Source organism: Balaenoptera borealis (genome assembly GCF_965194805.1).
Source record: "Balaenoptera borealis genome assembly, chromosome: 19".
Classification (NCBI taxonomy): domain Eukaryota; kingdom Metazoa; phylum Chordata; class Mammalia; order Artiodactyla; family Balaenopteridae; genus Balaenoptera; species Balaenoptera borealis.
The window spans coordinates 59,252,057-59,262,403 of NC_138878.1; the positions used below are offsets into that span (position 1 = coordinate 59,252,057).

Below are 10,347 nucleotides of genomic sequence, written 5' to 3' on the forward strand. Positions count from 1 at the left end.
TTTCCCCAGTGCTGTCTCCAGCTTGAACATGTGTCTCAGCATCAGAGGAAAGTGACACGATGCACTTGTCATTCTTGTCTCCAGGTGCTCTGGGCCTTGGACCCGCATGTCTCTGAGTATGTCCATCTTTCCTACCCCCTGCTCTCAGCTTCCCCTGCTGTACGTGAGTGGACAGATGCAGCCTCCCCGAGCCCTGACCTTGTGTGAGGCTGTGCCTGCATCCAAACCCCATGGGCGCCTGGCTGAAGGGGTGGCTGGATGGTACCTGTGGCTGGTGTGGAGGTGGCAAGGTCAGAGACCCTGGGCCTTGAACTCAGCAGGAGGCTCATCAGAACAAAGACCGACCCACTGAGCAGGATCCCAGGGGACTTCAGGAGCTGAAAGTCCTAGGCGGTCAGGGAGGGCTTCCTGGAGGAAGGGATGTCAGAGCTAAACATCTAAAGGACCAACTGCAGTTTGAGAGATTGCTTAGGGCTCTTATTCCCTGTAGACTGTCTAGGACAGCAGTCCCCAACCTTTTTGGCACCAGGGACTGGTTTCATGGAAGACACCTCCACGAACCGGAGATGGAGCGGGTGGGGGTTATGGTTCAGGCGGTAATGCGGGTGATGGGGAGCAGCAGATGAAGCTTCACTCGCTCGCCCGCCACTCACCTCCTGTTATGCGGCCCAGTTCCTAAACAGGCCGCGGAACGGTACCGTTCCGCGGCCCGGGAGTTGGGGACCCCTGGTCTAGGACACCGAGAACTCCTAGTGATGACCCCACGTGTAGCCAGTCCCTACTTCATCCCCATCTGACATGAGCAGGCCAACCCCACCTTGGCCTGGGGGCCTTTATTGAAGGGAGCGTGTCTAGGGGAGCAGTTTTTGCCCTTTGGCCATCTGATAAAACCAGTGTACCCTTTCTTGGAGTAATGATTTTTAAAGGCAAAAAGTAGGATTACAAAGGATACCAGTTAAAATACAGTTTATTAAATATTTAAAAAATCATGATCTAGTAATTACGCCCTTCCTCGTTGACACACATGAAATAACAGGATATAGCAGCAGCTCGAATGACGAACGAAGTAGTGATGAGCATTCAGAATCTGCAATAACTGTTACGTGATGTGAAAACATCTGCCATTTCTATTGAGGACAGAGTCTTAGGGTCTGCTAAACAATATTTCTTTTTTTCTCTCTTTTTTGTGCTATGTTACTAAGAAGGAAATGCTGAATTTCATTTCGGTTCAGTTAGTGCAAATAAAAAGGCAGTTTTTCCCCATTCAAGTTCATGGACCCCCTGGGGGTCAGTGGCCCCTGCTTGGCTGGATTCCCTGAGGCAGCTGCAGGCCAGCTCCTGTCCCCCCCCCCCCCCCCCCCCGCCCCCAAGAGCTGGGAGCCACCAGGCACATGATTGCACGTCAGAGAGCTCCCTTGCTAGGCCTGCAGGGGGCAGCTGACACTGGGGAAGGCTGCTGATCACCTCTAGCTTCACCCAGGCTCCACCCCGCCTGCTTCCACCCAAGGAGGAAGAGAGGGGCAGAGGACCGGGCCTGACCTCTGGGAAGCCTGGGGCCGCTGTCGGCTTCTTTCTTCCAGCAACCCCACCCAACACAGTGGAGAGAGTTCTGGAGCAAATATTTGACTCTGCCTTTTACCAGCTGCCTGACCCCAGGGAGGCAGCTTTCCTTCCCTGGACCTTGGTTTCCTCGCCGAGAAGACAGGGTGCTGCTTGATGAGGTCGGGGCATACGGCCCCCGGCCAGAGCAGTGGCCGGAGGGAGCATCCCCTCAGAGATGCTTGCCCAGGAGCTCAGGAGGGGCTCCCGCTGGCCCATCCCCTGCCCGCCCTGCCACTCCTGTGCCCTCTCCATTCTGCTGGCCCTGAGAGCTTTCTATTCCCAGGCCTTACCCTGTCCCTTCCCTGCTCAGAGCCTTTTCTTCCTGCTCTCCTGGTTGCCCCAGCACAAAATCCAAGCTCTGATAGCCAAAAACTGAAAAGAATACAAATATCTTTTCACCTGGCGAATGGATAAACAAAATGCATACATCCGACAGTTACTACATAGCACTACAAAGAGACCGAAACTCAAAATTGTTATGTTCCAGAAAGAAGCTGGCCACCAAAGGTCACATACTGTTTACCACCATTTTTGTGAAATGTCCAGAAAAGGCAAATCTGTGCAGACAAAGGCCAGCCTTACCTTCCACGTGGCGACAGGCCCTGAGCTTCCCGAGGACAGGGCTGTGCAGTTGTTGGGTTTGGGCTGCATCCCCGTGTTCATTTTGGGAGCCACTGCCTGTAACCATGGGGCACCAGGGCCGTGTCAGGGACTCTGACCGCTGCCGTATCCCTGGGACAGGAAGCCCCGTCCTGAGTACCATCCAGGAATATTTCGCTGTTGAGGGAGCGGGGAGTTTGAGAAGCCACGTGGCATCTCAGTTAAGAGCTGAGTTCCGGCTCCACCACTTAGCAGCTGTGTGGCCTTGGGCAAGGTGCTTCACTTTTCTGACCTCCACTTCCTTATAAGGTCAAAGTGTGGATTCATTCTCTCGTTCAAAAAAAAAAACCACAAATCAAAACACCTGCTCTGGGCCTGGCCCTCTGCTGGATGGTGTTGGGGACACAGTGGTGACCAAGACAGCCCCAGCCCTGCCCTTCTGGGACTCGCAGTCTAGAGGGGGAGACAGCTGACAAGTAGAAACATGGCGTGATAGTAGTTGTGTAATGTTCACGTGAAGGTGTTGGGGAGCCTTGGGGAGGTGGGGAGGGTGGCGCTGACTTGGTTTGGGGGCGTCCGGGGACACCTCCCCAGAGCAGCATTCACAGCGAGGCACCTCAGCGGCAGGACTGAGCTCGGTGGGTTGTTGGAAGGAAGGTTTATCATGGAGGTTGAGGGGGAAGGGGCGATGGCACAGGCCAGTGGGCGGGAGTGGGGGAAAGAGGCCCAGGGTGTGGAAAGTCACAGGCCCGGGTCCTCTCTGCCTGCAGCCCAGAATGTGACCGTGGATGAGGTCCTTGGTGCCTACAAGCAGGCCTGCCAGAAGCTAAACTGCAGGCAGATCCCCAAGCTCCTCAGGCAGCTCCAGGTATGCCGCGTGCTGGGGGCGTGTGGGGTACTGGGGGGCAGTCCCTGGGGTGAAGCTGCCCTCACCCCGCCCCCCAGCACCCTCCGGGCCTGTGGTGTCCGCCCGAGCAAGAGAGGGTGTACAGAGCACTCCCCTCCCCAGCCTGGCCGGCCAGCCAGGGGACTGTAAATATGTCTCTGGAAATCCTCTTTCCAACTGTAAAAGTAATCGGGCTCTTCCTGAATATTTAAGCAGTACACAATTATGTGAAGTAGGAAATTACTTGTCAAGAATCTTTCACTCCCCAAAGCAATTCTCTCCCCCAGGGGAAAAGCCACGTATACAAAATTTAAAAGTCTGAATGACAAAAGTAATGTATATTCTCTGACTTTAAAAGAAGTTAACATACTACAGATACAAAAAGCAAAACCTGTTTCTCACTTCTTGCCCAAGTCCCATTCCCCAGGAGTCCCCGCTGGTGACAGCTTGGGGTTTTCGTCCCCTGGACTTTCTGTGCTTTTATAAATAGAGAACGAGTCACTATCTAGAGGTACACAGACGCAAGGGCAGTTTCCGTTTTTATATGACTAGGGTGTTACTGTACGTCTGGCCTGCTCGCCCCCAGCCGTCTCACAGGTGCCTTTCCTGCCACCTGTCCAGCCTGGTCGTGCTGGTCAAGCACTGCCTCAGTGCCTTCCCTCTGGATGGGTCATTCCAGAATGTTCCAGGGTTGCTTGTTTCAGAGCCCCGGCTGCCCCACTCTCAGGGAGGTCCAGCCTGGCGCCTGCAGGTGTCCTCCTGCCTTAACCACCGTCCACTCTGCTTTCCCAGGAGTTCACGGACCTCGGGCACCGTATTGACTGTCTGGACCTGAAAGGTGTGTGTCTGGACGGGGCCGGGGGGCCCTTGGCTAGCGGGCAGGGAGGTGTGGGCGCCCTTCCTGAGGTGAGGCAGGTGCTGCGCGCCGTGGGGAGGTGCGGGAGGAGGGGCAGAGGACCTTTCCTCCCCTGCTTGGCCCGGAGCCCGCGTTTCCACCCAGCCCCTCACCCCACACGCAAGTGTGCACGCACAAGGGGACACGTAGATGTGCACGCACACGGCGCTCCGTATCGTCCCAGGTGAGAAGCTCGACTACAAGACCTGCGAGGCCCTGGAAGAGGTCTTCAAGAGGCTGCAGTTCAAGGTCTTGGATCTGGAGCAGACGAACCTGGACGAAGATGTGAGCAGCCTGCCACTGCCCATAGCCACTCCCTGAGCTCCCTGCCTCTTAGAGGTTTGGGGGGAGGGCATGGCAGCGGGAGGGAACCCCCTTGGACCAAGGCTGGGCGGGGCCTCTTGAGGGACAAGACTGGGGAGATGTCCACTGTGGCCGGAGTGAGCGGGGGATGTTGGACTGTGTGTGAGGCCCAGAGAAGGAAGGGTCTCACAGACCCACCCCGAAGGCAGGGGCTTTGTAAGCCAGGGAGAGACTTGGGGAGCCAAGCCGGAGGGAGGTGTGTGACCACCAGGAAGGAGCCTTTCCAGGAACGCGTGCCCCCCACCCCTCCCCGCCCGCTGAGAATCACAGTGCCTGCAGGGGAGTTTAAGAAACATTCTGAAAGCAGCCTCCCTGTTTATGCCCAGGTGTCCTCACCTCCCCAGGTCCGGAGGCCACCAGGAGCCCGGGGGAGGGCTCCTGGAGACCTGAGGCCCAGGGACGGCAGAGGCCTGTCCTGGTCACGCAGCACATCACTTAGACCGCTCTGGGGGGCGAGTAAGAGGAAGCAGACCGGCTGCAGCAGGACAGGGGAAGGGTTGGTTGCCGGAACCCAGAGGTGCCAGAGCAGCATCAGGGCTCTCCCGTCCCCAGTCGCTCAGCCCCTACCTCCTGGCTTCCCCGGGCAGCTGCACCCTGAGGCTGAGCCCCGCTGTCTCTGCCCAGGGTGCCTCAGCCCTCTTCGACATGATCGAGTACTATGAGTCGGCCACCCACCTCAACATCTCCTTCAACAAGCACATCGGCACCCGGGGCTGGCAGGCCGCTGCCCACATGATGCGCAAGGTGGGTGCCCCCCACCCATTCCCTCTCCAGGGCCCCCAACCTGTAGGGCCTGGGTCCACGAGCCGTCAGAGGGTGCTGGGCCCCAGCTTCCAGGCCAGTGAGAAAGCAGTGCCAAGAGGCACCCTGCTGCAGGCCCACCCCGGCCCCTTCTCTCCCTTCTGGCATTTCCCCTCCTCCTCCACTTGCCCGTAACATGTCCCTTGGAGGCGGCTGTGGTCACCATTCCCGTTTCACTCACATACGGGGCGTCTCTGCCACACAGGAGTCAGCGAGCTCAGCTGTCACCAGCACTGCCTCGCTCACCCCCACGGCCCCAGGCTGGGCCTTCCCTCACCAGCCAGTGTCCCCAGCCATAAAACCAGCTGGCCCTGCTGTCCACGGGGATACTGGGACGTGGGGCGGGAGGTCCCCCGGAGCGGGGAGGGCCGGGGCCAGCTTGACCCAGCCCCGCGCCTGCCACGCAGACAAGCTGCCTGCAGTACCTGGACGCCCGCAACACGCCCCTGCTGGACCACGCGGCGCCCTTCGTGGCGCGCGCCCTGCGCATCCGCAGCAGCCTGGCGGTGCTACACCTGGAGAATGCCAGCCTGTCAGGGCGGCCCCTCATGCTGCTCGGTGAGCCCCGGGGCGGTGTGCTGGTGGGCTCGGGCTGTTGGCCGGGTCCCCTGGGCCTGGCCAGTCACAGCACCCTCCCCTTTTCCCCCAGCCACGGCCCTGAAGATGAACATGACTCTGCGGGAGCTGTACCTGGCCGACAACAAGCTCAACGGCCTGCAGGACTCGGCCCAGCTGGGCAACCTGCTCAAGTTCAACTGCTCCCTGCAGATCCTGGACCTCCGTAACAACCACGTACTGGACTCAGGTGTGTGTGAGGTCCACGCGCCCCCACCCAACTCCAGTTGCCCAGCACCCACTGTGTGCCCAGCTGGGTGCTCGTGGTGCTAGAAGCACAGCAGTGGCCGAGGCAGTCCCGGCCCTGCCCTCGTGGTGACGCCTCAGACCGGGCTGGGCTGTGGGAGCCCAGGGCATGTGTCTGACCCGGTCTGGGGATCAGGGAGGAATCCTGGAGGAGGGAACAGCTCAGCTCTGCCTTCAGGATGAGGTGGGGTATTGAGCAGATAATTGAAATAATTCAGTCTGGGGAAAGTGCCCTGGAGGAAACAAGGATGTCGGGATAAAGGGTCAAGGTGTGTTTAAGGTGTGCAGGAAGGGGCCTCTGGGCAGTAATGAGGAGGCTGGGGTGGAACCAGCCGTTTTAAAAGCCTAGGCAGAGAATCCAGGCGGAGGGAATAGCAAGTGCAAAGGCCCTGAGGTGGGAAAGAGCTTAGATATTAGATATCTTGGGGGAAGAGCCCTGGTGAGCCAGGAGGTGAGTGAGAAGTGAAGAGGGAGTAGTCAGCAAGGCCTCGTCAGCGGGAGGAATTTGATTTCATCCCTGTTCACCGTCGAGCAGCGTCCCCTGGCCTCAGTGTGAAGACAGGGTTGTGGGAGGGAGTGCAGAGTGGGACAGTGGGGCCAGTGCCCTCCTCCGGGGCAGCTGGGCCCGGACCCACGTGTACTGAGCACCTCCCACGCTTGGGGCCTGTCGGCTCTGGGTTCACAGCCGTGAGTGCGGCAGGGGTCTCTGCCCTCAGGAGAGACAAAGCCAAGATACGTTAATGGAATGCTGAGTCTGTCGGATGGTGAAATGTGCTCTGGAGAAAAATAAAGCAGTGATGGCGGGCTGAGCTGTCTGCTAAGGTTCGGCTGGCCGGGATTGTCCCATGAGAGGGGGAGATTTGAGCAGAGATCTGAAACAGATGGCGGAGGCCTTCATCAGGGTGTCCAGAGGAGGAACGTTCCCGGCCCAGGGGTCGGGGAGCCGTGTGTGCCAGGCCCAAGGCAGGGGGGCAGTAGCAGGAGGTGTCAGGGCCAGAGCCTGTGGGGCCGGGCAGGCTGGGGCAGGGGCTTCTGAGCGCTTGGCGGGGTGGCTCCCGGGCCAGTGTCCCCCGGGGAGATCCCCCGACCACAGACAGGACTTGCCCACGGGCCTCCCCAGGTCTGGCCTACATCTGCGAGGGCCTCAAGGAGCAGAGGAAGGGGCTGGCGACGCTGGTGCTGTGGAACAACCAGCTCACGCACACGGGCATGGCCTTTCTGGGCATGACGCTGGTGAGTCGGCTGGAGAGGGGCGGGGGGGCAGCGCGGTCCGGTCCGGCACCTCTCCCACCCCCGGCTCTCATCACCTTCCGGCTGTCGCGGCTCCCAGTGTTGCTCACCCTGCCAGTTCAGGAACCTGCTCTCTTCCTCCAGCCCTGTTTGGTCTTTGCTTCAGCTTCTGCACCCTCTTTCCCTTGAGGAAAGTAGCCCTTCTTTCATTGTCTGTCTGCATCCAGCACCATAGCCCAGTACAACGCTTTGTACGAGGTGAAAATGTCTTGCATAGAAAGTTAGCATTTCTGGAAGCCATCAGTAAGTCTTAAATCTTTTCATTATGTGGTATTTAAAGCCAGCCCACAGGGTACACAGACTCAGACCCAGGTTAAGAATTATCCTTGGTCAGGCCTGTGCCCAGAGTCCTCGGTACGCCGGCGAGGGCGGAGGCTGGGCCCGGGGCTGTGGGGACAGGGGCCTGGCTGGACGCTCGGAGGGCTGAGGAGTGGACAGGGCAGCTGGCTCTTGGGAGACTTCTGAGTACAGGAGGGATTCGGCCCGAAGCAGGAACGTGCCGGCGTTTGGACTGGGGGGCGCTGCCGAGGAGAGGGTGTGTGCGTTTGCCTCGTTCCTGACTGGCCTCCTGGGCCTTTCCTGGCTCTCGTGCGCCGCTCCCTCCAGCCGCACACACACAGCCTGGAGACGCTGAACCTGGGCCACAACCCCATCGGGAACGAGGGCGTGCGGAACCTCAAGAACGGCCTCATCGGCAACCGCAGCGTGCTGCGCCTCGGCCTGGCCTCCACCAAGCTCACGTGCGAGGGTAGGGCGCGGGGCCGGGTGCGGGAGGCGGGGCGGCCAGGCTGGGGGGCGGCCAGCCGGGTGTGGGCCCGTGGCCAGCCCCTGCGGTCCCCCTCCCAGGCGCGGTGGCGGTGGCAGAGTTCATCGCCGAGAGCCCCCGCCTCCTGAGACTGGACCTTCGGGAGAACGAGATCAAGACGGGCGGGCTCATGGCACTGTCGTTGGCCCTCAAGGTGAACCACTCTCTGCTGCGCCTGGACCTTGACCGCGAGCCCAAGAAGGAGGCGGTGAGTGCGCTCTTCCCTGCGGGCAGGTGTGGGGGGGCGGCTGGCTGGCCCGGGCGGCCCCAGGACCCGCTGGGGGCGGGCCACCCAGAGCCCGAGCCAGGCCCGCTCTGCCCGCAGGTGAAGAGCTTCATCGAGACGCAGAAGGCACTGCTTGCTGAGATCCAGAACGGCTGCAAGCGCAACTTCGTGCTGGCGCGGGAGCGGGAGGAGAAGGAGCAGCGCCTGCAGCTGTCGGCCTCCATGCCCGAGATCACCGTCACCGAGCCCCAGCCAGACGACCCCGGGCCCGGGGAGGGGCCCGCCAGCGGGGCACAGGAGAACGGGGCCCCCGGCCCCGGCGCCGGGCCGGACTCAGACTCAGACTCAGACTCCGAGGGGGACGAGGGGGAGGAGGAGGATGGGGAGAGGGCTGAGGCCCCCTGCCCCGCCCTGGTGCCCCCCACGGACTCCCTGGGTCCTGGGGACAGGAGCCCCCCAGGCTGCCCCTCCTCCCCCACTGAGCAGCGCATTTCCGTGTCCAGCCCGGGCCGGGGCCACAAAGTGTTTGTGGTGACCCGGGTGGAGAGTCCACCCGAGAGGGCAGAGCCTCCCGTGCCACCCGCCTCTCCTTCCCCACCTGCCCCTCCTTGTCCCCCATCCCCACCTGCCTTGTCCTTCCTGCCCACCTCACCTGCCCGGACGCCAGCCGAGGCCGTCAACGCTCGGGACCCCGGATCGTCTGAGCCTCAGCCACAGCCGGAGCCGCCCCAGTCAGGGTCACCGCTGCCCAACGGCCTGAAGCCCGAGTTCGCTCTCGCACTGCCCCCGGAGCCGCCCCCAGGGCCCGAGGCCAAGGTGGGCAGCTGTGGCCTGGAACACGGTGAGAGGACCTCTGGGGCCAGGTGACTGGGGCCCCTGTGTGCTGCGTGTGACCCCGGCCAAGCACCTGCTTGTTGGTGTGCCTCAGTTTCCCCCTCTTTAAAATGGCCCTTGAAGGGGCAGGGACGAGTGGGACTTGACCCTCAGTCCCCGCCTTACCCCCCTTGCATCCCTGGGAGCTCCTTGGGGGCGGGGCACGCAAGATCTGTTGACTCTTGAGTCTGATGGTCTCATCGGTACCTGGGCCTGTGCTACCCTGCGGGTCTAGCTCAGGCAGGGCTGGTACCCCCCGACCCACCCGCCTGACTGGAGGCCGCCCACCCTTCTTCCCGCGCAGAGCTGAGCTGCCCCAAGAACGAGAAGGAGCTCGAGGAGCTGCTTCTGGAAGCCAGTCAGGAATCTGGGCAGGAGACACTGTGACACTTTAGGTGCGGTAAGGGCCTGGGGCCCAGGGAGCTGGGGAGCCGGCGATGGAGCTCCTGGCTCTGACAGGTGCCCCCCTGCGATCTCTTCTCCCTAAGTTCCCTTCTTCCGGTCCGTCTTTGAAGAGCTGAGGCCAGAGCCATGAGAGTCTGCTCACCCTCACCCCCAGCCTTCCTGAGGCCTGGGACCCCAGGGGGTGGGGGGCCTTCCTGGGGACCCCTGCCCCCCACAGCAACACTACACGGGGTGCAGGAGCTACAGGGAGTGGCCCTCCCCGCCCTGACTTAAGCACTTCTATTTATGTGTCGACACTCAGAAGACTGGGCTGGGGGTGGATGGGAGGAGGACGGGGCGGAGGAGTTGATCCCGGCCACAGGGCCAGGCACCTTTCCCCAGGGCTCCATTTGGCCAGGCTTGCCCCCTCGAGGGCAGGAGTCCTAGGTGGTGGCAGGATGGTCCCCTGGTGGCCCCGGGCACAGGACCAGGCAGGAGGCATGGCTTGGGAGGGGCGGTGAGTGATGGTGGTGGTTGGAATTTGTAGAGCAGCCCCAGGCAGGGTGAGGGCCTGGGCTGGGGTGGGTGGGGGAGATCAGAGGATCAGAGCTTTCTTTTTCTTAAGTGCAATAAATCTATCAGGGAGCTGGGGTGGGGAGCAGCCAGGGCTTGGAGACCCTGCTGTCCGGGCCACTCGAGGCGGCGCCCTGAGAGGCACTACAGCCCAGGGTGGGGGAGGCGCGGGTGTGGGGTGAGGGTGG

At 61.4% G+C, this 10,347-nt stretch overlaps 1 protein-coding gene across 3 annotated transcripts in view; it reads left to right on the forward strand.

Moving 5' to 3' along the window:
• PPP1R37 (protein phosphatase 1 regulatory subunit 37) overlaps positions 1-10,340 on the forward strand; it is a 42,363-nt gene extending 32,023 nt beyond the window's left edge. Inside the window, exons 2-13 of one of the 3 annotated variants that reach the window (XM_082367856.1) lie at positions 2,973-3,070; positions 3,881-3,926; positions 4,168-4,268; positions 4,971-5,090; positions 5,555-5,705; positions 5,797-5,952; positions 7,129-7,241; positions 7,905-8,046; positions 8,145-8,311; positions 8,429-9,170; positions 9,507-9,597; positions 9,691-10,340. In XM_082367856.1, the coding sequence (XP_082223982.1) occupies positions 2,973-3,070; positions 3,881-3,926; positions 4,168-4,268; positions 4,971-5,090; positions 5,555-5,705; positions 5,797-5,952; positions 7,129-7,241; positions 7,905-8,046; positions 8,145-8,311; positions 8,429-9,170; positions 9,507-9,589 (1,919 nt within the window). In that variant the 3' untranslated portion in view covers positions 9,590-9,597; positions 9,691-10,340. Of the gene's footprint in view, positions 1-91; positions 117-2,972; positions 3,071-3,880; positions 3,927-4,167; positions 4,269-4,970; positions 5,091-5,554; positions 5,706-5,796; positions 5,953-7,128; positions 7,242-7,904; positions 8,047-8,144; positions 8,312-8,428; positions 9,171-9,506 lie in introns of those variants that run through there. The other 2 variants (XM_082367857.1, XM_082367855.1) reach the window with 2 other exon arrangements.
• The last annotated feature ends 7 nt before the right edge of the window (positions 10,341-10,347 follow it).